Source organism: Callithrix jacchus, chromosome 20 (genome assembly GCF_049354715.1).
Source record: "Callithrix jacchus isolate 240 chromosome 20, calJac240_pri, whole genome shotgun sequence".
Taxonomy (NCBI): domain Eukaryota; kingdom Metazoa; phylum Chordata; class Mammalia; order Primates; family Cebidae; genus Callithrix; species Callithrix jacchus.
Window position 1 is genome coordinate 8383521 of NC_133521.1, and position 26740 is coordinate 8410260.

At 54.5% G+C, this 26740-nt stretch overlaps 1 protein-coding gene across 1 annotated transcript in view; it reads left to right on the plus strand.

Annotated features, from left to right (window-relative positions):
- NKD1 (NKD inhibitor of Wnt signaling pathway 1) overlaps positions 1-26740 on the plus strand; it is an 89212-nt gene that overhangs the window by 39716 nt on the left and 22756 nt on the right. The window contains exon 4 of the mRNA XM_054248734.2: positions 21426-21492. Within this exon, the coding sequence (XP_054104709.2) occupies positions 21426-21492 (67 nt within the window). The remainder of the gene's footprint in view (positions 1-21425; positions 21493-26740) is intronic.

A 26740-nucleotide genomic window follows, 5' to 3' on the forward strand; every position in this document is an offset into this window, starting at 1 on the left:
ATCTTCCCATACTGATGTGTTTGTTCAGATAATATTAGAACACATCAGTTCCTCACATAAGTCTGGCCTGTGCCTGACGGAGGAAGAAAAAAATCCCCACATTTGTTCACACCCTCCTACACATTAAAACAACGAATGCTAAAGATGTTTACAGATAGTCACCCTTCTTTTTCTGGGGATGGTCATCCTTTTACAAGTATGTTTTATGTACTTTATACACCTTCATTTTTTTTTTTATTTAACAAGCATTTATATGGTGCTTCTAAGGAACTGGGTGTTGTTCCAAGTGCTTTACAAATGTTACCTCATTTAATGCTCCCTGCAACTTCACAAGGCGAATATTATTGTTGACCTATCATACAGTGGAGGAAACTGAGGTCCAGAGAAGTTTATTAGTTTGCCCAGCATCACACATCCAGTAGGTGACAGAGTCAGGACCCAGGCCCCAGGCCATGTGGTACACAGTCTGGGCCTCCATCATCTGCAATGCCATTTGCTCCTTTACTGCCATTATGAGTTCATAGCCATTAGAATGAAGCCTCTTTTTTTTTTTTTTTTTAAAAGATGGAGTCTCACTCTGTTGTCCAGGCTGGAGTGAGTGGTGTGATCTCGGCTCACTGTAACTTCCACCTCCCAGGTTCGAGTGATTCTCCTGCCTCAGCTTCCCGAGTAGCTGGGACCACAGGCGCCCACTACCATGCTTAGGTATTTTTTTTTTTCTTCAGTAGAGATGGGGTTTCCCTTGTTGGGCAGGCTGGTCTCAAACTCCTCAAGTGACCTGCCTGCCTCAGCCTCCCAAATTGCTGGGATTACAGACGTGAGCCACCACACCTGGCCAGGATGAGGCATCTTTTTAAATTAACCTGATAATTCTTATTTTTTGAGGTGCTGACTGTTAGGCTGAGGCTGCGGGGGTCCTTCCTGGTGTTCCATGCAGGTAGATATTTGCTGTTTGGTCCTCAGCCTGTGAGCTGCGCTTCTCTCTCCATCTGTAGCCACTGCGGCTCCCCTGGGGAGGGTATCTGGGGCTGGGAGGGTTGGGTGCTGCGCTGATGCAGAGTTGAGGGAAGCATCATATCTGTACTTTTCTTCTTTCTTCCCAAAATACTTTTGCCTCCTGAGACAGACAGTCTTGAGAACTGATCATGGGCTTTGCAAGTGGACAGTGGCCCTTCTGGGTGGCTGGAAGTCAGCAGAGGAGGGACGGAGCCTGGGACCTGGCTGAATTGGCCTGCTCCTGAGCCTGTGGAGTCTTGGTCTATTGTAGCTATAAAGCCTTTGGAGATACCCTCTTGCCATGCTTTCTCTTTCTGTACAAATGGGGAAACTGAGGCAGAACACCCAGCTCCTGGGCTAGCATTTTTCCCCATCATAACCATTTGTTTCTCAGTGAGCTGGATGAGAAGCTAGGGAAAGACTTCAGAGGGTTTTGTGTTGGTTGAAGCAGGAAGCCAGTGAAGGCTGCAGAGCAGGGGAGGGGTTCTGTGAAAATGAAACGAGCGTGCGACACCTGGGCTGGGGTGTGAGCCAGGGAGCTGGTGTGGCAACGTGTTCTTCAGGTCCTTGACCTCAGGCTTTAGGCCTGGCCAAACCAAGAAATCAGGTGGGGAGGCTGCCGGGGGATAGGCAGGAGAGATGTGTGGGTGGGGGCCAAGCAAACCAAGGGGATGCTGTCTGCTTGTGCGCAGAACAACCTGGGTTGTGTGTGGGATGTGATGGCCTTGGTCTCAGATTGGAGAGGCCCATTGCACCTGCCCCATTTGCATTCTGGGCAGTGACTTGGCTGACGCTGAGGACAGAGCTGGCAGAGGCTGCAGGGAGACGCCGGGCCTGTGTTTTGAGCAGGGGCCAGCGCTGGATGCTGGAATAGGCAGCCGGCTCAGGTCCAGTCCACGTTGGCCTCGGATCAATGAAAGCTGTCCCAAGGCCAGCACATTGCTGCTGCGCCGCCTGGGGGCTGCTGGGCTGGGCGGGGCCTTATGAGGCCACCATCCTGGAGTCACTGGCTCTGAGAACATCACCAACATGTCCTGGGCCCACTAGGAGTGGGTCCTAGCCCTGCCCCATGCCCTCCCCACTCCATGATTCATAGTTTCACTCATCCCTGCTTGACATCGTAGCCAGGATGGTTTTATCGATGCACAGAGAAAATACAGAGCCCATGGAGAAGAGGAAGAGAGGGTTAGCGGTGTCCTTTTTTGTCTGCTATTTTATGTGTCGTTTTCCAGGCACTGTGCCAGCTCTGTAAGGGCCTTCAGTAATGAGGGAGAAATGTACAGACCCTGTCCTCAACGAGTTTAGTTGGCTGGGGAGCCTGCGAGCCACAAGCAGTCGGGCTGCAAGGACGCGGAGTGGGGCCTGCATGGAGCGGGGCCTGCACGGAGCTGCGGCTCCAGAGATGGCTTCTCCGGAACTGGGAGAATGAATTAGGAGGCAGCGGGAAGCAGCGAGTAGGGGACCATCCTGTACAGAGAGCCGTGATGGGGAAGGGGTAGGGGCAGAATGGAAGGTGTGGGCTGTGGGGGAGGGCTAGTGCAGGGGTAGGTGGAGTCAGGCAGGGTGGGTTGTAAGGACGGCATCCCTGGTCCCTTTTTACCCAGGGCAGTTCCAGTCTCTCCCGACCTGGGTATCAACAGCACTCCCTTTCTCTCTCTAAAGTGCCCAGTTAGGGCACTAGCATTATATGGGCAGCCCAGGTATAAGTATCTTTATCTAACAAATAGGGAAACCAAGGCTCACGGAGAGTTAGTTGTGCAAGAGCTTGGAATGAGGGTGGCACCAAGTGGGTCTTCGAATCGTGCCTGTTTGCCTGGAGAGCTCAGGCTTTCCCATCACCCCACACCACCCTCCACAGTGAAGGTAAAACCATGTTCTCTGAGCATAGACTGTGCCCAGCATCATGCGTAGGGTGGTAAGGGTGAGGAGGAGCAAGTGAGCAGTACCCATTCATTGGCCCACGAGGAGAATAAGCTCACACTGGCTTAAGCCAAAAGGGAAGATTTCATGGTTCACGTCATTGAAAAATGTAGGGGAAGTACTAGCTTCAGACACCGTTTGATCCAGGGGCTCAAATGATGTTGTTAAGACCCCTTTTCTCTTGCATCCCCTCGTGGCTCTGTTTGCCTTGGTATTAGCTTTTTTCATAGCTGGAATTTCTCTGTGAGGTGGTAAAGTCCTCTCAGCAGGGTCAGGCTCTCAGCTCACACCTCACCAATGTCAGCAGAGGCAGAGAAGGTGCCCTGGGGTCGCCTCTCCTTGGCCTGGTTTGAGTCGTGTGACCTGCCCTGAGCAGTCCCCATGGCTGGCGTGGTGTGGAGCTCTCATCGGGCAGGCCTGAGTTAAGTCCCCTCCCTAGTGGTCATGGGGAGAAATCAGCCTGCCCACATCATGTGGGTGAGAGGAGTGGAGGGGCAGGGTTTCCATATAAAATGTAGGCCACGCAGTTAAATTTCAATTTCAGATAAATAGTACTTAATTTTTTGGGTGTGTTTTAAGTCTATTCTAAATACTGCATGAGACGTACTTATGCTAGACAATGACTTGTTGTCTGATATTCAAACTTAACTGAATGTCCTGTGGTTTTATTTGTGAGGTCTAGAAAGCCGCCAAGGGAAGTCAAAGTGTTCCCAGAAGAAGGAGGAAGGGAGGCTGGGGGCCAGGGGCTTCTGAATGGCAGATGCCCATTGCAGGAGCCTGGCGAGGGACAAAGAGCTTCCCACAGCCTCAGCTTCCTCCCCAACTTACAGTCTGTGAAGCCAGCCTAAAATATGCTGAATATTGAATGATAGGGGTTCCTGGGACATGGGATGCTTAGAACAAGTGTCTTCACTTGAATTAGGCTCTGAAAGATGGGGAGGGGGTTTCCTGAAGTGGGACTGGGATGGGGTGGGGTGTGGGGTGCGAAAAAATGTCCATTTCCATTTTTCTGCCTCTCAGGCCTGAGCCCTGGCATCAGGGTCCCTGGCCCCTCACAAAGCTGGATTGGCCACAGTGTGACCATTGCCTTTCTGGGCTGGACCGACGTTCCACCTGCTTTGTCAGACACCAACCAGCTTGCAGTTCATCAGCCTGCCTACTCCCTGTGAATTCACCAGATGGGTCAGGATTCCACCAACTACTCGGGTAGTTCAGGGGAGAGCCCTGGGAGGTCAGGGACTGCAGAAGCAGAGCCTGAGGTGAGGGTCACGTGCAAGTGATTCACTCAGGACACTCTCAGGGCAGGGCAAGCCAGTGAGGCAGTGGAGGAAGCAGGACAGACAAGGGGAAGAGGCCAACACAGGTACCATTTCAGGCAAAGTCTTGGCTTCAGCTTGATGCTCTGGGGGAGCTCTGGGGTATAAATTATGCTTCTGAGTTTGTCCTGACAGGAGGTATGGGCTTTCATTCTCCTGCACCAGGCTTAGGGCCACCTGGGGTGGGGACACGGCAGTTCTCTGAACCTGCAGACACAGCCCTAGGGCAGGCCTCTGAAGAGGGCCCCCAGGTGTGAGCTGCTGGGAGGGAACACACCCAGAAGGGAGGGGCACACAGACCTAGGGGGACCTGCCTGTGTGCACGGTGCCCTAGGGAGGCGGGCCGCAATCAAAGGGTCTGGAGGAGTGAAGAGACCCCCCCCCCCCCATCCGCAAGCACCTCATGGGCGTCCTACTGCAGGTAGTCTGGAAAGGCTGAGAAGTCCATGTAGCATTCCCCAAACGTCCTGGACTCTCACGCCTGGACCCACTGTGTTTTCCTTTGAAATATTTGGTTGCCTGAGACAGTGCTTGTGGAGAAACCATCCAATGGTGGGCTTGTTGAGGTGGGTGCTCCGGCCCCCGGCAGTTGGGGTGTGTGGGGGCTCTGGTCTCATGCCTCTGCTCCCTTCTTTGCTGCTTGCTGTGGGTCCTCTGGTTTCGGATCCTTGCTCTGCTCCTCTTCAACTTTGTGACCTGGGCAGTTCCTGTTGATTTTTGAGCCCTCAGTTTCTACATCTGGACTCTCAGAGGTTCTTGAACTAAAATTCACAAATGGGCTTGTAGTGAGAAGGGTTGTGAACTCCCTCAAGTTCAGTGTGCAATTTTCTTTGCATGGCATTTTTCTAGGGGGACATTCTCAGAGGGGCGCTGAGTCTTTCTCGAAGGTCAGAACCTCTGAACAAAGGCTCTGGCCTGGCCTGACGCTGGTGGTCCTGGTGGAAATGTGGGTCTCAGACTGCAGAGGCCTCTCTTCCAGATCCAGGAACATGCAGTGGGCATCCTCAGAACCCTGGCCTTCCTTTCAGGAGTGCTCTGTTTCTCCCAGCCTTACCACTTTCTCACCTCCCCTATGACTCTCAGTCTCACCATCTGTAAAAACAACAATAGGTCACACGTGGACCTCCTGGGGTTGTTGGGTGAGGTAGAGGCGTGATGGGTGGACTCACTGCCATGAAGACCCTATAACCTCTGGGCCCAAGAGTCATCTCAGACCACGCTGACCATGTGGACTCTCCCAGACCTCACTGACTTCTCAGGTGACCACCCTGTGGTGACACGGGCCCCTGATGTGGGTTGATGACTAGACCTGCAGGGCAGGCAGTGGCCTTCTAGATCCCCATACTTTTTGCTTCGAGATCTTTGGTTGCCTGAGAATGGCAGCAGCAAAATTTGGTGTTGTGCTGGTTGGCATGGGCAGGAGAGAATGCCACCCTGCTCCCCTGGGCCCCCAGTGGCAGCCTGCTGGTCTCATGCCATTTCTGGAATCAAAGTGCTGTCTGCCTTACACAGCCCTGGCTTCCTATGCAGGTTCAGTGAGAGCAGTGAGAAGCAGGCAGGTGTCTGGCTGTGGCCTCTTTGTGGCCTGTGTACACCATGTGGCTGTGGGAGGGAGCAACGGGGTCTGGGTGCCCCAAAATCCAGAGTCTCCATCTTCCCTTCCAGTGGGAATTGGGAGGACACCCATTTCACCAGAAGGCTGCATGTCTGGCCACTGCTAGGGCCAAGACCCTTCTGGCAGACTTCTGTGTGTAAGTCTTTCTAGAACCAACTTGGATGCCCATTTTTGTATGTTTTGGCATTTTTTTCCTTTGAAACGCTTTGCTGTCATTTTTGATTTTAGAAGTAATCATGTGTGTTCATGGAAGACCATTGGGTCACCTGGAATCCAGCACCGGGCACCACTTCCGGGAGCATTTTGGTGCCCGTCTCTGCAGACGTGTGCCTCCTACTACAGCACATGGAAACACGTGCAGACGATGTTAGGGAATGTAGTCACATTCTCTCTGCTCTTTGGCAACTGATTTTTTCTTTCAAGAAAATGCAGGGCAATGTTTTCCTGAGTCATTAAATACAGAGCTGCGTTTGGTGGTTCAACACACGCTGGTTGAGTGCCTCCACCGTCAGGCATTGATACATGGTGTGTCATTTGGTGGGAATGCCTCAGGGATAAATAACAAAAGGAGTGTGGGAGAAGGGGCTGCAGTTTTAAATAAAGAGATTTGGGAAGACCTCACCCAGGTGACAAGGTGACATGAGCCCAAACCTGGAGGGGCAGGAGGAAGGGGCTCTCCAGAGGAAGAGCCTTCCGGGTAGAGGGAATGGCACGTGTGAAGGCCCGAGTGGGGAATGAGCTGAACCTGTTGGAGGAACAGCAGGGATGCCTGTGTGGCCGCGGGTGAGCGCGTGAATGGGGAGAAACAGAGGGGCGAGGGAGGTGATGGGGCAGACAGACTGGATGGGGCTCTAATGGGCTTTGGTGGGACTTTGGGGAATTGGGTAGGGGTGGGAGTGGCCGGAAGGGCAGAGAATAGAAAACGATTGTCATTATTCAGGAGCACTATGGCCTGGAATGCGTGGCAGAAGTGAAGGAGGTGGCAGTGACTGGCTTCAGGGCATGCTTTGAGGGAGAGCCAACAGGATGTGTGGATCCTCCGTGGTGTCTGGCCAGAGTAAAGGAAGCAGGGAGCTGCCTGTTTGCACACAGGGAAGGCACTGGGGAGGACAGGTTTGGGGGCCACCAGGCGTCGGGTTTGGACACATGAAGTTTGAGGTGCCTGGTGAGCACCTTGGTGACATCATGAGGGAGGTAGAGCCACATCATTTGTTTTACTGTAAAAACTACTTTGAAAAAGTTATTATAATTTTTTTTTGAGACGGAGTTTCACTCTTGTTACCCAGGCTGGAGTGCAATGGTGTGATCTCGGCTCACCGCAACCTCCGCCTCCTGGGTTCAGGCAATTCTCCTGCCTCAGCCTCCCGAGTAGCTTGGATTACAGGCACGTGCCACCATGCCCAGCTAATTTTTTGTATTTTTAGTAGAGACGGGGTTCCACCATGTTGACCAGGATGGTCTTGATCTCTTGACCTCGTGATCCACCCGCCTCGGCCTCCCAAAGTGCTGGGATTACAGGCGTGAGCCACCGCGCCTGACCCAAAAAAGTTATTTTTTAAAAGTATACAACGATTGAATGTTCTTGGTTTAAAAAGAGAGAGGGAGAAAATAAGAGACAGTATAAAATTCAAATCACCCAGAAAGCCAGACAGCTGAAGAAGACAGCGCCCCTGTTCCCACGTCTGAAGTGGAGTGTGGCCTTCCAGAAACGTTCTAGAAAACGCGCCTTTTGTTGATCAACACAGCAGGAGGGGACTCGGCTGTTCCTCACCAGCTTCCTATCTGGCAGCATTGTGGACTCTGGGCCCTCACTCCCAAACAGCTCCTCTCACCTTCTCGGTTCTTCCACATCCACTGGTGGGATCATTGTGCACTGCTGGGTGGCAGGCGGGTGGGGTACCGCTCTTGTTTCGTAGATGTGACCACTGAGGCTTCCAAGCACAGCCTGGCAGCATGTGGACTGCTGAGTTTCAGAACGAACTGAGTCCTCTGAAAGCCGCCAGTGTGACCCTCTTGATTCTGTCCTCATCTGGTGGTTGGGGCTGGGGGGAAGTCGATATCCACAGTGGCTCAGTGGGGCGGTGGGAAGGCAAAGACTTCACCAGCAGTAGAGGGAGGAGGGCACTCTGGGTGAAGGGGACAGGTCGGCCCAGGGCTGGGAGACTCCGAGCAGGCTGTCCGGCCTGTGAGAGGGGTGGTGACAAGTATCTTAGAGCTATTTTGGGCGTGAGGGGACAGAAGGGGCCAGGAGATGAGAATGGGAGGCCCAGGGAGGATGGGATCCGAGTGAATAGGAGGATGGCTTCTGCAGGATGGTTTCTCTAGGGCACTGCAGGGCTGCATGGGTGGCCTGTGTGTGTGTGTGTGTGTGTGTGTGTGTGTGTGTGTTATGGGCACTCTTGTCCTGTCCAGAAACTGAGGCCTCGGCATATAGGAATCAAGAGGCTCTTGCCTCATCTATTTTGTTTGCTTAAGTTCAGAAAAGTGAGAAGCTCAAGCCCTTTATTCCTGAGGCTGAGCAAGACTCGGGTCCCTACCCCCCTGCTCCGGGCAGGAGTACACATTCTTTCCCTGCAGTGAGGTGGCCTATGGCTGTGGGGCACCCTTCCTTGGTGCCAGATGACAGTGCTGTCTGTCATAAGCAACCTGGCTCAGGGCCGCCCTGTCAGCAGGTCACACGCGCTGGACCCTGGCAGCCAACCAGGACCTGTTCCAGGGCCAGGAACTGCTGGCAGCACTGCCCCAGCTGCTTGGTGATCAGAGGCACACCACAGCCCCTCGGGCCTCTCCTCTTATCAGCACTTGGCTGTGCGGTGTGGTGGGCCAGCCGCCAGGCTGGTCAGCAGTGTGGCAGGTGGTGGCATGGTGGGACCAGTGGTGTGGCAGACAATGGTGTGGCAGGATCAGTGTGCAGTGGCATGATGGGGTCGGTGGTGTGGTGTGCAGTGGTGTGGTGGGGTCGGTGGTGTGGTGTGCAGTGGCGTGGTGGGGTCGGTGGTGTGGTGTGCAGTGGTGTGGGGTTGGTGGTGTGGTGTGCAGTGGTGTGGTGTGCAGTGGTGTGGTGGGTCGGTGGTGTGGTGTGCAGTGGTGTGGTGGGTCGGTGGTGTGGTGTGCAGTGGTGTGGTGGGGTTGGTGGTGCGGTGTGCAGTGGTGTGGTGGGTCAGTGGTGCGGTGTGCAGTGGCGTGGTGGGGTCGGTGGTGTGGTGTGCAGTGGCATGGTGGGTCGGTGGTGTGGTGTGCAGTGGTGTGGTGGGTCGGTGGTGTGATGTGCAGTGGTGTGGTGGGTCGGTGGTGTGGTGTGCAGTGGTGTGGTGGGTCAGTGCTGTGGTGTGCAGTGGTGTGGTGGGGTCGGTGGTGTGGTGTGCAGTGGTGTGGTGGGGTCGGTGGTGCGGTGTGCAGTGGTGTGGTGGGGTCGGTGGTGCGGTGTGCAGTGGTGTGGTGGGGTCGGTGGTGCGGTGTGCAGTGGTGTGGTGGGTCGGTGGTGTGGTGTGCAGTGGTGTGGTGGGGTCAGTGGTGTGGTGTGCAGTGATGTGGGGTCTGTGATGTGGTGTGCAGTGGTGTGGTGGGGTCGGTGTGGTGTGCAGTGGTGTGGTGGGGTCAGTGGTGTGGTGTGCAGTGATGTGGGGTCTGTGGTGTGGTGTGCAGTGGTGTGGTGGGGTCGGTGTGGTGTGCAGTGGTGTGGTGGGGTCAGTGGTGTGTGCAGTGGTGTGGTGGGGTCGGTGGTGTGGTGTGCAGTGATGTGGGGTCTGTGGTGTGGTGTGCAGTGGTGTGGTGGGGTCGGTGTGGTGTGCAGTGGTGTGGTGGGGTCGGTGGTGTGGTGTGCAGTGGTGTGGTGGGGTCGGTGGTGTGGTGTGCAGTGATGTGGGGTCGGTGGTGTGGTGTGCAGTGGTGTGGTGGGGTCGGTGTGGTGTGCAGTGGTGTGGTGGGGTCGGTGGTGTGGTGTGCAGTGGTGTGGTGGGGTCGGTGTGGTGTGCAGTGGTGTGGTGGGGTCGGTGGTGTGGTGTGCAGTGGTGTGGTGGGGTCGGTGTGGTGTGCAGTGGTGTGGTGGGGTCGGTGGTGTGGTGTGCAGTGGTGTGGTGTGTAGTGGTGTGGTGTGCAGTGGTGTGGTGGTGTGTAGTGGTGTGGTGTGCAGTGGTGTGGTGTGTAGTGGTGTGGTGGTGTGCAGTTGTGTAGTGTGCAGTGGTGTGGTGGTGTGCGGTGGTGTGGTGTGCAGTGGTGTGGTGGTGTGTAGTGGTGTGGTGGTGTGCGGTGGTGTGGTGGTGTGCGGTGGTGTGGTGGTGTGGTGTGCAGTGGTGTGGTGGTGTGTAGTGGTGTGGTGTGCAGTGGTGTGGTGGTGTGTAGTGGTGTGGTGTGCAGTGGTGTGGTATGCAGTGGTGTGGTGGTGTGTAGTGGTGCGGTGGTGTGCAGTGGTATGGTGTGCAGTGGTGTGGTGGTGTGTAGTGGTGTGGTTGTGTGCAGTGGTGTGGTATGCAGTGGTGTGGTGGTGTGTAGTGGTGTGGTGGTGTGTAGTGGTGTGGTGGTGTGCGGTGGTGTGGTGGTGTGCGGTGGTGTGGTGGTGTGCGGTGGTGTGCAGTTGTGTAGTGTGCAGTGGTGTGGTGGTGTGCGGTGGTGTGGTGTGCGGTGGTGTGGTGGTGTGTAGTGGTGTGGTGGTGTGCAGTGGTGTGGTGGTGTGTAGTGGTGTGGTGGTGTGCGGTGGTGTGGTGGTGTGCAGTGGTGTGGTGGTGTGTGGTGGTGTGATGGTGTGCAGTGGTGTGGTGATGTGTGGTGGTGTGGTGGTGTGCGGTGGTGTGGTGGTGTGCGGTGGTGTGGTGGTGTGCGGTGGTGTGGTGGTGTGGTGTGTAGTGGTGTGCTGGTGTGTAGTGGTGTGGTGGTGTGCAGTGGTGTGGTGGTGTGTAGTGGTGTGGTGGTGTGTAGTGGTGTGGTGGTGTGCAGTGGTGTGGTGGTGTGTAGTGGTGTGGTGGTGTGCAGTGGTGTGGTGGTGTGTAGTGGTGCGGTGGTGTGCAGTGGTATGGTGTGCAGTGGTGTGGTGGTGTGTAGTGGTGTGGTGGTGTGCGGTGGTGTGGTGGTGTGTGTAGTGGTGTGGTGGTGTGTAGTGGTGGTGTGCAGTGGTGTGGTGGTGTGTAGTGGTGTGGTGGTGTGCAGTGGTGTGGTGGTATGCAGTGGTGTGGTGGTGTGCAGTGGTGTGGTGTGCAGGTGTGTAGTGTGCAGTGGTGTGGTGGTGTGCGGTAGTGTGGTGTGCAGTGGTGTGGTGGTGTGTAGTGGTGTGGTGGTGTGCAGTGGTGTGGTGGTGTGTAGTGGTGTGGTGGTGTGCAGTGGTGTGGTATGCAGTGGTGTGGTGGTGTGTAGTGGTGTGGTGGTGTGCAGTGGTGTGGTATGCAGTGGTGTGGTGGTGTGCGGTGGTGTGGTGGTGTGCGGTGGTGTGGTGGTGTGGTGTGCAGTGGTGTGGTGGTGTGTAGTGTGCAGTGGTGTGGTGTGCAGTGGTGTGGTGGTGTGTAGTGGTGCGGTGGTGTGCAGTGGTATGGTGTGCAGTGGTGTGGTGGTGTGTAGTGGTGTGGTGGTGTGCAGTGGTGTGGTATGCAGTGGTGTGGTGTGCAGTGGTGTGGTGGTGTGCAGTTATGTAGTGTGCAGTGGTGTGGTGTGCAGTGGTGTGGTGGTGTGCAGTTGTGTAGTGTGCAGTGGTGTGGTGGTGTGCGGTGGTGTGGTGTGCAGTGGTGTGGTGGTGTGTAGTGGTGTGGTGGTGTGCAGTGGTGTGGTGGTGTGTAGTGGTGTGGTGGTGTGCAGTGGTGTGGTATGCAGTGGTGTGGTGGTGTGCAGTGGTGTGGTATGCAGTGGTGTGGTGGTGTGTAGTGGTGTGGTGTGCAGTGGTGTGTAGTGGTGTGGTGGTGTGCAGTGGTGTGGTGGTGTATAGTGGTGTGGTGGTGTGCAGTGATGTGGTATGCAGTGGTGTGGTGGTGTGTAGTGGTGTGGTGGTGTGCAGTGGTGTGGTGGTGTGTAGTGGTGTGGTGGTGTGTAGTGGTGTGGTGGTATGCAGTGGTGTGGTGGTGTGCAGTGGTGTGATGGTGTGCAGTTGTGTAGTGTGCAGTGGTGTGGTGGTGTGCGGTGGTGTGGTGTGCAGTGGTGTGGTGGTGTGTAGTGGTGTGGTGGTGTGCAGTGGTGTGGTGGTGTGTAGTGGTGTGGTGGTGTGCAGTGGTGTGGTATGCAGTGGTGTGGTGTGCAGTGGTGTGGTGTGCAGTGGTGTGGTGGTGTGTAGTGGTGTGGTGTGCAGTCCTGTGGTGGTGTGCAGTGGTGTGGTGTGCAGTGTCTTAGAGAGGTCAGTTGTGGGTGGGAAGGCTGTGTGTGTGTGTGTGTGTGTGTGTGTGTGTGTAGTCAGCAGTGGGTGGGATGGCAGAGACTCTGACCAGTGCTGAGTGCACTCTGCTCTCTGCAGCCGGCTAGAGGTGGGGCCGCCTGAGGCCTTCTGGGCTGATGGGGCAGTGCTGGCCTGGGTTTTGATCTGCTGTGGCATCCCTGACAAAAACTGGGGCAGAAGAGAGAATGTGATGGGAGAGAATGAAAGACCAGAGCTGGGAGGGAGAAAGAGGTGACAGCTGTGACTTTGGACATGCTATTTGTGCCAGGCCATGTGCCAAGCACTGTCCACACACTCTCCTTTCCTCTCGCAACTGCCCTGCCAAGTGGGGGCTATTTCCACTTTCAGCTGGGGAAACTGAGTCACGGTCAGGTAGAAACATTTTTACAAAGCCACACAGTATAAAGCAGAAGAACCAGGGCTCAAACCCAGACCTGACTGACAACTTGAGTGAGTTACTTAGCCTCTCTAAGCCTCAGTTTCCTCACTGCCAAAGGAGGGGTCATTGTAGAGACCAGCTTCTAGGGCTGCTGGGAGCGCTTAGTCGGTGATGCCCCTAATGTGCTTCATGGAACACTTGGCAGACGTCACGCACTGACTAAGGCTGGTTATTATCATCACTGAGTCCTTTGTATTCCAGACCTCAGTTATCCCCAGGCCCCGACATGCCCATCAGATCCCAGTTTCCACTGTAGAAATGCCTTGGAACACTGTCTAGTTGGAAAATTGTGGTCAGAAGAACAGCAAAGTCTCCCCGCCCCGTGCCCTGCCTGGCTCTGGACAATCGGCCCTGCATTGGGTCATCTCTTAAGGGTTCTGAGATGCCAGCAGTTTGAGATCAGAGAGCATTCTGGGTGATGTCAAGATTCACTCTTTTCTGTTGTTGATTTTGGTCTTTGGGGTTTGTTTTTTTTTCCCATCAGTCATTTTTTCTCCATGCTCAAAAATCACATTCTGAAGCCATGAGTCTTCGAGCAGGGTGGCTGGGTGGGAAGGTTGATGGCCTCCCCTGGTGCTCACCTTGCCTGGTGTCTCCCCCTTCACCCTCTTCCTACTCGTTGGAGCCAGCCTGACCACTGTGGGGACCAGGGGCTGGGCTCTTTAAATCATGTGGCTCCGAAAGCATGGTTCAGTGGTTGATGCCCTGCTGAGGGACTGGAACTTCAGGTGGTAAGGGGTGGACATCTTGTCTTTTAATGATTCTGAATTTGTTCAATATGAATTGTCCTTAAAAAAGAAACACACCTAACCTCGGCAACATAGTGAGACTGTGTCTCTGCAAAAAGTTTTACAAAATGAGCTGGGCATGGTGGCATGTGCCGGGAGTCGCAGCTACTCAGGAGAGTCAGTTGAGCCCAGGAGTTGGAGGCTGCAGCAAGCTGTGATCATGCTACTGCCAGTCTGGAGGACAGATTGAGACCCCCATCTGAAAAGCAAACCAAACCAAACCATGCTCCCCAACACCTGTGATTTTACTGATCTTATTGCTTTATGGAAAGGCTAGGTTAAAAAGAGAGACAGTGCCAATTTAGAGAAGCATTTAAGTACTCATGGTAGCCAGAGGGGGACCTGGCTCTGCAGGAAGGTGTGGCAGTGGCATGTGGATGCCTGTGGCTTGCTGACAGCCCAGGAAGTGGCCTTTGCTGGCCCTTTGGTGACTAGCTGGCTGATGTTCAGTATTGGGCAAACCCATCTCTAGGGAAATGTGCACCTTCTTGGGTCTCAGGCCTGAGGGCCAGGGAAGGGAGTGTGATGGATTCAGAGTCAGGCCCCAGGTCTGAAGTCCTCTTGCCAGCCCTGCTGTCCCACTCCATGCTGGCTGTCCACCTTCCCTGGCAAACCCTCCAGCCCAAGAAGCAGGCTCAGGCTGGAGTCCCCAGGATGTGGGGAGCTGAAGGCTGGAGCATGTCGATTGCATCTTAGACAGATAAAAATAGTCAGGGAGAAATCTGAGGAATTTTAATTGCTGCTCGACGTCTTTGGCATCTTGAAGGCCTGGTCCTTGTAGGTCAAACACAAAAGGCCTGGTTTGTGTGTGCAGCCCTGGGCGCCCGCCTTTGCTCCCGCCTCAGCCCCCGCAGCCCTGAGTGGAGTCGGCGGGCCAGGCTCCTGCAGGGTCCTGTTCCACTGGCTCCCAAGCTTGCCTGGGAATCCTGGTCTCAGCTTTAAGGAGACTGGATTGCTCCTGGGGTTAAGCAAGTGAGAGCTTTTAGTTGCAAGTAACAAAAACACGACCTGAATTGGTGGATGCAGCAAGGGCCGTTTAGCGGCTTCTGTGACAGTTGCATTGGTGGGAAGGGTGGGTGAGGGTGGGCCTGCCCCAAAGTTCACCAAACAGACACTTTACCGAGTACCTGCGTGGTACCAGGCGCTATTCGGGGGCAAAACAGACCCAGAGTCCTGCCCGCAGGCAGCCTCCTTCTGGAGAAGGCTGCGCCTGAGGCTGGTCCTGGCGCTGGCCTCCATGTCTGTGTGAGCTGCCTCCTCAAGCCAGCCATCTCTGAGAAGCTGCCGACGAGACGAGATGCAGCCTGGGCACCAAATAACTCTTTCCCGTCAGCTCCCGAGAGAGGGGTCCCAGCAGGGTTCCAATTGGCCTGGACGCGGCCAGGGGACAGGGCTAGGTGGGCAGAGCTAGGAGCCACCCCTGGGTGACCTGTGGCTGTGGTGGGCTCGGGGTCTTCAGGGCAGTGGCTGAGGGCTCTGCCCTATATTTTGGTTCCTTTGGAAAGATGCCTTTCCTCTTTGGAAGTAGCATGTTGAGGCCTGGGTTCTGATGACCCCAGCAAGAAGGGGTGAGTCTGTTTTCCTCTCCAGGGGAGGAGGATGCCCCCAGCCTCTCCTGTCCCTGGAGCCAGGCCTCCAGGAGCCTGCCCTGACGGCTGTCTGGCTGCCTGCCATGCCCTCTTTCCATCTCCCCACCCTTTGATGAAGATTATTTTTGCATCACTGGCCTGCATGTTGTGTAGTGTTGGGACAGGCTGGGTAATTTCCTGGCACTTTCAGCCTGCCTAGCTTTAGGCAGAGTGGGCTCTGGAGGCCCAGGAAAGTCCTGGGAGGCCTAGGGATTGGGGAGGGGGAAGTTGTGTGGGCAGAAATAACAGGTCCGCAGGGGAGAGGTACATGTGAGAGACACAGAACTTGAGGCCCAGATACTGGACAGCCCCAGTTTTCCTCTTGTTTCCCTGGGGGTAGCCCTAGAGAAGAGGTCTGTCTGTTGATGGGCTGTGGGCTGGAACCCCAGAAGGTCTGTGCTCCAAGGAGCTGTGAGCATCACCTTGGCCAGCTCTATTCTAGAGACGAGAGGGCGGAGGCCTGGAGGGGTCTACCTCACTCTGTCACTTTCTCTCCAGGGAACGTTGAACCTGTTAATCTCCCAGCTTTTGTTTTCCCTTGTAAAGTGGGTTATTATCTGTGGTTTTACTAAAATGGGTTTTAATTACCCAAGTAATATACTCATTTGTTAAACATGAGAACACTTCTGATAAGGCTGGGGTTTATGACCCCCACATCCTCTGCCTCTGCCTGCTCTCCCCTCCCTGGAGGTCACTGTGGCTGTCGTCTTCCGCCTGCTCCCCGACCCAGGGACGATCTCATGGCACACACGGTTTGGTGCTCTCCTCTGCGGACAGGTAGCAGCACAGTCTGCCTGTCTCCTGCGGTGGCTCCTTTGCCCGTCCTGGGGTCTGGCCTTCTGCCCGTGAGATCTGTAGGTCTTGTTCTTCTGGACTCTCTCTCACGTGGTGTTCCTCTGTGGAGATGCAGCGCACTTGACTTTGAGAGTATCCAGGGTGTCCCTGACTGCAGGTTAATAGGAAGCGCGTTGTCCTAAACATCACTGGATTTGAAAGTGCCCCCTGGACACACGTGTGAGCGTCGTCCCGGGTGGACATTGAGGCACTGGCACACCAGACATTGGGATAAAATGTGAGGGTGAAAGGTGAGAATGTTCCTGAGCCTGAGTTGGGAAGAGGAGAGAAACTGATGTTAGTGCTTCGAGCTTCGCCTCAGACACCATCCTAGGCATGTTGTCTATGTTTCCTCTTTGACATCAAAATCCCCATTTTACAGAAGGGGAAAACAGAGGCCAGAGAAGTCAAGTAATGTGTCTGCTGCCACTTGGCTGCCCTGGGTGGGGCTGGGCCCGGATCCTGGGCACCCCGACTGCCAGGGTAATCTGGACGCTGGGGAGTGGAGCATCCCTGTCCTGCCTCCGAAGACGGGACAAAAGGAAGGCAAGAGCTTTGCTCTCAGTGAGGCCTCCAGAAGGCCTGGCTGGGCGGCCGCCTCAGTGTGCTGGGAAGAGAGAACTCGCCAGGAATTTCCTGGGGCAGCTCCAGGGTAGGCTGCTTGGATCTAAGGGTTACAGGGTGGCCTGGGCCCTGCCCCCCTCCTCTTTCCCTGACATGTCCCAGCCCTGTGCATTCTTGGAATCTGTGAGTTGTGCCGTGTTCTGTGGGCACCGGGAGTTTGCTTTGAAACCCGTGGCACCAACATCTGTTAGCTCTTAGAGAACAGAAAGATTGACAAAGCACTGCTGGGGCAGGCGGTGGGGGAAGATCTTACGTTCAGGAGTAGGAAGTCTCAAAGACAGAGGAAAAACCCCAACCAAACTCCAGCTCGCTCCCCAAGGCTGCTTTGATGTGGTTTTCCCATCCCTGGAGGCCTTATAAGGTATCGTGCCTGAATCTGGGCTCTGGGATGGAGCTGGCCGCACACCCTGTGCCCAGAGGAGCTGGCCTCTCTTCTGGGGCCCAGTGTAGGGCAGAGGAGGGGCTCCCAGGGCCAGCCGATGGGGCACCACTGGGACTTAGGAAGGTGGCACATCTGAGCCATGTAGGCTGAGAGGCCACCAAGCCAGGCCCCTGGGCAGGAGCAGCCTGGCCCCGGGTCAGATGGAGCAGGGGCTCTGGAGACCAGGAAGGCCTTTGATTAGCATTTGCAGCAGAGACTGAGGCCTACTGTCCTGGAGGCCAGAGTGGAGGGGCGTGGGACCACGGGCAGAGTGACAGCTAAGTAGACCAAAGAAATGGAGCAGCGTGGCCGCTGTAGCTGAGCCCCACGTGTGGGTTTCCCAGGTGCAGTGGCAAAGGGTGTGGGCTTTGGCACTTACTAGCTGTGTGACCTTTGACAAGTCACTTAACCTCTCTGTGCCTCAGTTGTCTCATCTGTAAAGTGGCGTAATCATAGCAGTCCTCTGGAATACCTGAAAGGATTGCCACAAGGGTGAAATGCAGCACCCTGAAAGCAGTGTGCTGGGCAGGATGGGGCATGTTTCCATGTGTCCGTGAGGGCACCTGGGGTCTGGCAAGTCACTTGACTTGTCCCAGCAGTGTTCTGGTCGCCATCTGATAAAACAGCAGGAGCAATAAACAGTAGCTGCTGACCTGACGGACCTCACTCACGCTATCAGCTGCTCTGCTGTAAATGCTGACCTGACGGACCTCACTCACCATCAGCTGCTCTACTATGCACTTCGCATTCAATGACTTCCTCACTGCTCACGACCCCCTTCAGATATCCTGAGTGCTGTCACCCCTGTTTACGAATGGGGAGACTGAGGTGCACTAGAGATAAAGTTCCTTTCCCTAGGTGTCACAGCGTGTGTAAGGCAGAGCTGGGATTCGAACCAAGGTCTGAGCCCCTCCAGTTCCATGCCCTCTGCACAGGGGCTCCCAGTGAAGCCATCGAAGGTCTGAGTGTGTCTCCCGGCAATACCTACCATCCCACAGGACGGTGCTGAGGGCCTGACTTGTGGGGCTGCCAGCCAGGGCTCAGCTTGAGGCAGGGTCAAGTCCCCAAGCTATGGGGAGGAGCAGGAGAGCTTTGAGTCCTGCTAGATAGACAGGAGCCGTTGACCACTCACCCACTGGAGCTACCGACTGGGCTGTTTTCCTTGCCCTCTTTTAGTTTTGATCCCTGATTCCTGGTAGGTGCCAGGACTCCCGGCCACTGCTGCTCCCATGCCTAGAGGAGCCCTGATTGCATGGTGGGAACCCAAGCAGAGGCACCTGAAGGAGCTGGCGCAGGTCCCCGCTCCGCCCCTTGCTGGCAGGTGATCCAGAGTGGGTCACGGCCTCTTGGAGCCTCCTAGCACCTAGATGCAGGGCTGTGGGAGGCTGTTCTCCAGAGCCTCCTGTGAGGAGCCCATTGGTCCGTACCTTGTACACTGTGAGCGCTTGGTAGATAACAGGTTACTGTCGTCAGCATGGTTTCCTGTCTCATATGGTCCTCAGGGTTGAGGACACTTTCTTTGTGGAAAGTAACGGTAACAATTATACCTCTCACTTTACAATTTGCCAATCATTTTAATGAGCATCTGTCTTGAGAGATGGAAAGAACAGGGCTGTTGTGATGATTCGGGGGGTAAGAAATAGATGCATACACAGTTGGCCTTCCATAGCCATGGGCTCTGTGTCTGTGGATTCGGCCAACCATACATAGAAAATATTTGGAAATGAAAAAGGATCTGTAATGAACACATACAGACTTTCTCATCCTTATTCCCTAAGCCATGTAGTGTAACAACCATTTCCATAGCATTTGCACTCTGTTAGGTACTGTAAGTAATCCAGAGGTGATTTAAGGTATATGCAGGATGTTTGTAGGTTCTATGCAAATACTATATCATTTAGATAGGGAACTTGAGCATCCACAGATTTTGATAGCCTCAGGGAGTTTTGGAAGCAGTTACCCACAGGTACTGAGGAATGACCATATACATAAAGTGCCTAGCATGGGGCCTGACACATGGAAGATGCACAGTCAGTGTCAGCTGTTTGATTATTTTTGTGGTTGAGGACTGTGCCCATTTTACAGATAAGTAGACTGAAGTCCAAAGGTAAGGCAGGTGGTACAGCCAGGATGTGATCCCGTGTTTGGCTCAACATCCCACATGGCTTCTGGACTAGAGACTCAAAGCTCGAGGAGCATGCGGCTGCACACCACAGACCCTGGGCCATGTGGCTCAGCGGGGGAAATGCATTTTTTTTTTTTTTTTGAGATGGAGTCCTGCACTGTTGCCCAGGCTGGAGTGAGTGGTGTGATCTCGGCTCACTGCAACCTCCATCTCCCAGGTTCAAGCGATTCTCCTGCTTCAGCCTCCCAAGTAGCTGGGATTATAGGCACCCGCCACCACACCTGGCTAATGTTTTGTACTATTAGTAGAGATGGGGTTTCACTATGTTGGCCAGGCTGGTCTGGAACACCTGACCTTGTGATCCACCTACCTCGGCCTCCCGAAGTGCTGGGATTACAGGTGCCCGGCCGGGGAGATGAACTTTTACCAAGTTGAGCATGGGGACAGCATAGTGCGTCTGTAGACCATGGCTCTGGGGATCTTTCCAGTGTTCTCCAGCGCAGGGTACTGTTGAGTGATGAGAGGCCTACCCCAGAACTTGGCAGAACTCTGCTTTCTGAGTGTGCCAGAGAGCTTGGTCCTCTGAGCAGGGAGTGCTGAAGCTGTCATCGGTGATGACTGTGGTGGCTTGAGCACCACTTGGTGGTCGTCATTATAGGGTCCCACATGGCTGCCTTGTTGGTGGCGATGTCTGGAGTCTTTTTAAACTCTTCCAAGCCTGCTGATAAAAAGACACGAGTACGCAGACGTCTCACTGATGCTGTCACCTGGCTGTGGTGCGGTCACAGTGGCAGGCGCGGACCGTCCCCCCACCCCACACACAGAAGACCTCAGTGTGAAGAGGTGTGCGAATTCTCTTGAAGACTGTCACCTGTTCTCTCGAGGAAGTGCTGCCTGCCAGCCTTTCTGGGGGTGGCGGCACCCGTCTTTCTCCGGCATGAAAGATGGGCTTTAATTGGCTGCTGGGGCATCCCAGCCATCTAATGATGCCACCTGTGTGCATCCCTTTCCTGTCATCGTCTCCCAGCTCCCTGTCAACTCAGGCTCTGTTAACACAAACAGCCAGTTTACAAGCCCAGGAAATGTTCGATGATTATAATAATTGGCGGAGAAGGAGAGGGAAGCCTTCCTGACTCGAGGAATAAAGCAGCTTGGTTTTGAAGTAAGTGGGACACCGGAGTCTGAATGGCCACATTTTAACAGCCTTTAAGAAAGAGTGTGTAATGCCCTAGAAAGATCTGAAAGAAGAAAGAGAACAGCCACAAAATGTTAGCTGTTTGTCTTTTAAACAAAAACAAAAACAAAAAAAAAAACAAAAAAAGCAAGAGGCTTACCTCCAGCTGTGTCCAGTTGATGAGATCAGCAATACGAAGCCTTGTTTTCCTTTTGTTCATCAAGATGAGGACTGGGTTTTCTTTTAAGCATCATCTGAGGTGTAGAATCTTTTTCCCCCCAAGGAGAGGGTTTTTTTTCCCCCTCTCTTTTATTTTCACAAAGAGAAGTTGGCGACAGCTGCTGAGTTTGGGCTTTTTCATTGCTTGTCATTTTGTGGTTTGAGAAGCGCTGCCATAGCATCACCGTCCCCTCAAACCCTTGTCAGTCCTCCCATAACAGGAGTATTTCCTGAAGTAGGTTTCTGGGGACACGAATCTCATGTGATGCTTCTGAAAAACAAAGCTCCATGGTGTAAGGAAGTCTGGAGAACGCAAAATATGCCCGCACTTGGAGATTCATGGTGTTTAGAAGCACAAGTAAAAGCCCTGATAAGTCCTGCTGTAAGGGATCTTGTTTAACTTTGTTTAAAAGAATCTTCTTTGATCATAGAACTCTTCTGGCAGAATACCAGTAAATACAGAAGACAGTTTGAAAAGATATGGTCTAGCTTCTTCCATATTTGGAGTTAGCCTGCTGGGGTGGGTCAGACAGATGGGACCTTTGTTGACATCCTAGAAATTTCCCAGCCTATGGACCTGTAGCACTCTCCTTGCTAACCTGACACCACCTGGTCAGGTTGGTTAGGATGAGGTCCCAGATAGCTTTAACTCACTGGTGGAAAACAGGCAGGGTGCATGCAAAGATCATACTGGTTTCCAGAAGGCATGTGGGTTGGTGGAATATGGGAGGTGTGATGGAAGACCAGGGAAGCCATAGTTTGTGGGGACGTGAATGTTGTGCTGACGCATGTGGGTTTATGTTAAGGGCAGGAGGGACTCACCTTGGTGCTTAACTTTTCAGGTGTGATAGGATCTGCTTCAGTTAACCTGAATTCCCATCAGAAGAATCGGCCCAGGGTCCTCATCGTGACACTTTTGACGTCCCAGCCCTGGACTCCCCCCAACTCCTGCTCAATGCCTCTGCTTTGTCTTCTAGGAGCTTGTGGGCGACGTGTTGAGAGACACACTCAGTGAGGAGGAGGACGACGACTTCCGGCTGGAAGGTACTTGCGGAGTCCATTGCTCTTCCCAGTAGCAGTGAGCAAGGGAAGCGCGTGTCCAGCTGGCTGTGTGCCCCGCATACTCCAGAAAATCTGCAGACAGCGCACACGATGGGGATCTCATGACTCTGGGTGGGGGGTAGGCTGGAGGGTGGGATGGAGGAGAGGAGGAAGAGACAGGTGTGGCACTTCCTAGGTCCAAGCCCAGGTGGGGACCCGGTCCCTTATGTCCATGTCATGGCCCAGCACTGGATTAGCTGGGGGACCTTGGACAGGTGGTTGAAACTCTGCTGCTCCTCTGGGGATAATGAGAATAGCTGCTCAGCGTGGTGTGTGATGTGTGATCAGGCAGCGCTGGGCATGGAGAAAGCCTTATGCACAGTACCTACTCCTCTCCTCCACACTGTCATTCCCTTGGTGCATGTGTGCACACACACAGACACACACACAACAGCCAGCCTCACCTCTCTCCTGTGTCGTCCTCACTCCTTCCTTTCTTGAGATGGTGTCATTCTTTATCACCCAGGCTGGGGTACAGTAGGTAATCATAGCTCACTGCAGCCTTGACCACCTGGGCTCAAGTGATCCTCCCACCTCAGCCTTTCAAGTAGCTAGGACTACATTTGCACGCCACCATGCCAAACTAATTTTTAAATTTTTCTGTAAAGACAGGGTCTCACTATGTTGCCCAGACTGGTCTTGAACTCCTGGCCTCAAGCGACCCTCCCACCTTGGCCTCCCAAAGTGCTGGGGTTACAGGCGTGAGCCACCATGCCTGGCCACTCCTTTCTTTCTTCATGGTGAAGCGCCGTGTTGTAGAGAGATTCAGGATGCTCAAGTAGAGGGTTTGCTGGCTGCCGGTGTGCTGGTTTGACTTTGGGCAGGCTACCCCACCTTTCTGAGCCTCAGTGTCCACATCTATAGCATGGGAACGAAGCCAAGCCTTTCCCCTGCTTGGCTCCCAGAGTTGGTGCCAGGAACAAATGACAGCGTGAAGCAGAGTGTTTGCTGAATGGGAGAGCTTTCCATTTGAAATTCAGAAACACAGAAAGAAATCACCAAACGGGGGGCTGCCTTACAAGAGTAAGGAAGGATCTCTCTGCTGAGACCAGGACAGACAGCTGGCTGGAGAGCTTGGGGTCAGGGTGCAAGGGTCTGCAGAGGGGGATCCAGGCCTGCGGGGGTCCGAAGGGCCTCAAGAGGAGAGCAGACAGTTCTGGGAAGTTCTCATGGGGAGCCTGGGCCAGACCTGAGGACCACGGCCACGTCTGACCTGAGAGCTGTTATAAATATAGAATCTCAGCTCCAGCCAGGCCTGCTGAATCCGATCTGCATTTTAATAAGCTCCCCAGGTGACTTGCATGCACACTGCACTCGGAGAAGCACTGTTTGAAGATACTCACTCCGTTGTCTGTAAGTTGGAGGCAGGTTGGAGAACCAGGTATCTAGCAAACTTTGCTCAAATACGAGCAGGCCCCAGATCAAGGGGGAGGAGTCCCATGAACAGAAACCTTTGTATGTGCATACAGTCTGATATCTTTTATGTAAAAAAAGGTACCAGACAATCCTCAGGAGTTTCTTAGGCACCATATAGGCATCTGACTGTGTGGAAAGCCCAGATAGATGATAACCATCGCTCTTTCCAAACACGGGAGGAGACTGGAGTCTGTGCTATCTGTACTTCATGGTTTAACTTTTATAGAAGAACATAGTTGGGCATGGTGGCTCATGCCTATAATCTCAGCACTTTGGCAGGCGGGGGCTGGAGGATGGCTTGAGCTCACCAGTTTGAGACCAGCCTGAGCATCATAGTGAGACCCCGTCTCTACTATCAATAATTCTAAAATTATATATTTTTAAAAAATCACATAATGTATTCCTTGTGGATTTAAAAACTAATGTCAGCAAGCATTTAAAGGTGAAAACCATGAAGAAAGCAGCAGAAGCGAAGCTGCTCTGGTTTGAGCCAAATGGGCATCTGGACCTGTCCGTGTGGTCTTCTAAAACCCCGTGAGGGACCCTGGGACCAGTGACCGTCTGTGGGTCTCTGGCTCCCTTGGTTCTGTGGTTCAAGGCTGCCCACCCCAGGGTGGGGGATATGGCGTGGATGGCAGGCCACCACATGGCCAGTCTGGTGAGAGCAGGTGCTGAGTTCTGGCCATGGAAAACCAGCTGCCTGCTCCGGACCTGGGGCTGGGGGATCCCTCTGTGCTATTGGCACAGGGAGAACAAGCCGAGTCCTGAATCTCTTCTTTGTCTTCCTGTTGGCCAAGTTCATTGCCTCTTGGCGGGCTGGAGAGCTGTTTAAGAGAGAAAAAAGGCCATCTGAGGCGTGAAGATAAAAAGAAGTCTTTTAGCCATCCCAGGAGAGGATGGCTTTAGCTCCCGCGTTGTTATGTAAAGCCGGCCCTAATCCAGCGTCTTAACCGCCGTAACTGGCCAGCTGGGAGCGAGAGGGATGGGAGATTAAGGCTGGGCTTGGTGCGAGGGCCAGGGCTGCAGAGCTCCTTTTGAACTGGGGAAAGAACAAAGTAAACATCAAAAGTCCCAAGCTCTGAGAGCTGGCTGGGCGTGGCAGGGCTGGTGAGGTGAGGCTTTCGTGGGGAGAGGGGGAGAGGGATCCCTCCTCAGCTGACCCAGCTGGGGTCTGAGGATTGGGGAGGGGCGACCCCAGGCTCACCTCCAGCGCACACAGATGGGCATGGTGCCAGGTAGTGGCAGCCTGCGACTTGGAGTGGGTGCCAGGCTGATTTCCCCTGCATGGCCTCTGGGAGTCACTGTTTCCGAGGGTGCTGCAGCCACTGCTTCGCCCCCAATTCCCCTCTCCCTCTCTCCAGGTCCCCTCTGCCTCTCACCTGGTGAACACTGCCCTGCCCAGCTTCTTGGCTGTCTCTGTGTCTCACCTCTGGGCCTTTGCCCGCTGTCCTTCCTCATTCTCAAGTGCCTAGTTCCCATCTCTCTACTTCCTGGCATCTTCTCTAGGAAGCCCGCTCTGCAGGGCACAGTCCGGCCTGCTGGCCCTGCCTGCTGAGGAGATGCTCAAAGCCACTGAAGTCAGGCAGCCCCGCCTCCTCAGGACCAGACCCAGCCCTCCCGGCTTCCAGGGCAGGCCTGGCTTTGCCTCCTCCCCACTGGCCTGGCGTGTGGACGTGGTAGCCCATGCGGTGGTCCCTGCTTCCCCAGCCCATGGGAAATGTGCCTGGAGTTGCTGGTTCTGCCTAGCAGGGCAGCAGTGCTAGGACTGAGGCCTGGCGGGGGCTGAGCAGCCCTCTGGGAGCTCAGGAACTGTTCAGCTCTGCAGTGGCCCCCAGCTTTGCCTTCCTCATCTGTCCCCTTCATTCTGACTTTCTGTGAATTTGCAACTCAGACGCTGAGTTCCAGCCTGGCTTCCCACACTCACTGTGTGACCCTGGGCGAGTCACTTCTCCACGCTTCCGTTTCCTCACTGGGTTCCTCGTAGTACTTCTTCATCAGGGTTATCGTGAAGACAGCGAGGTGGTGGATGTAGGCCCCGAGGGCGGCCCTGGTACAGGATAAGTGCCAGCACGCTTGAGCTGCCATGATGCTTGTTTCCTGGGTTCAGTTTTCTTGAAGAGGGCCAGCCTGTGTTTATAATCATTACCTAGCCCAGATTGAAGAAGGCCTCTTGGCAAAGCGCCTTTAATCCTGTTAGAATCTCTAAAGGCTCCCGTACTCCCAGTGCCTGGAGTAGGGGCCGGCATGCTGTATGTGCTCAATAAATAAACACTCACTGAAGAAGGAACATCAACACCCTTCAGTCACTGAACGCAGGTGGCGCCTCCCTCTGGCCTCTCAGGCAGGTCCTATGTACCTGTGTTGGGGCCTGGGCCAGCCCCTCCAGGCTCCCAGGGGTGAGATGTTGGGCAAAGAGACTTGGGAGGCCTGTAGTCTCTTTCATCTGTGATTGGAAAACTGAAGCCCAGAGAGGGGAAGTGACCTGTCCAAGGTCACACAGCAGACTGAGAATAGAATCTGGCCCCTCACTCCTCATCATTCAATATGTGCTGGGCATTTGCTAGAGCTAGGGACCCTGCTGGGCTCTAGGCATGAGCAAGTAGGCAGGCCCAGCTGTCACGACATTCACAGGAGGGAGGCAGGGATGAATACATAAACCCTCAAAGGAGCATGGAAGTTTCTGGTAGTGGTGCTCTGCTAAAAGGTAGAAGCCCAAGGAGAGGTAGAGTGAGGAGGCCTTTCTGAGAAGACAATGTTTCATCTGGGATGCAGATGCCAGGAGGAGCCAGCCATGGGAGAATGTAGGGGGAGAGCAGCTAGGAGGCGTGAGCAGAACCCCAGGGTGGAGGGGAGCCAGCCCTGGGAGAATGTAGGGGGAGAGCAGCTAGGAGGTTTGAGTGGAACCCCAGGGTGGAGGGAACTTGGTGTTTGGAGAAGAACAGAAAGGAGGCCAATGTGGCATTGGGAATGAGAGTGGGGCAGTGGGCAAGCATGGGGCCATGCACCTGGGTTGGAGAGGGTTGGGTGGGGGACTGCTGGATTCTGACTTCTGTTTTAGGAAGTGAATTCTGGCTTCTGGAAGGGATGGCCCATGGGCAGGGAGGAAGCGGGCAGTGAAACCAGGAGGCGATGGCAGGGGTCAGGTGAGAGGAGACAGCGGTAGCCTAGCCCAGGAGCTTGGGACTGGGAGAGGTCCTTGGGGCAAGGGCTGGGACTGGTGAGAAGTGGGTGGAGGGAACGACGGAAGTCAGGGATGCATCTTAGACCTTTGGCTTCAGTAACTAAGGATTTGGTGGTGCCACTTCCGCGCTGGAGGTTTTGCTGGGTGGTCATCAAGCCTCCCGTTTTTGGACCTGTTGGGTTCAAGATGCCCATTTAACATCCAAGGAGAGGTGCCGAGGAGGCCGTGGGATACCTGGTGATTGGAGTGTGGAGTTCAGAGAGCAGTTGGGTGAGAAATGGAGAGAGCAAGTCAAGACTTCTCAGAAGTAGCCAGGACATTGCCTGGGCAGGGCTCCTTGATACCCAGGGCCGGCGGTGGTTTCCTAGGAAGGTTGGGAGGAAGGGGTGTTCACAGGAGAGCAGCAGGCACCCCCACATGGAGGGGCAGGTGCCCATGTCCCGCCGGCTCCTCTCCCTCAGTTCAGAGCCCATCCTGTTGAGGGGTGTCAGCGGCCCTGACTCTCCACTCCCCCGCAGTCCCCCCAGAAGCTGAGCTGCAGCGGTGACAGAGAACAAGCGCACTTTGTTACCTTGGCAGTTTCTCTCAAGTCTG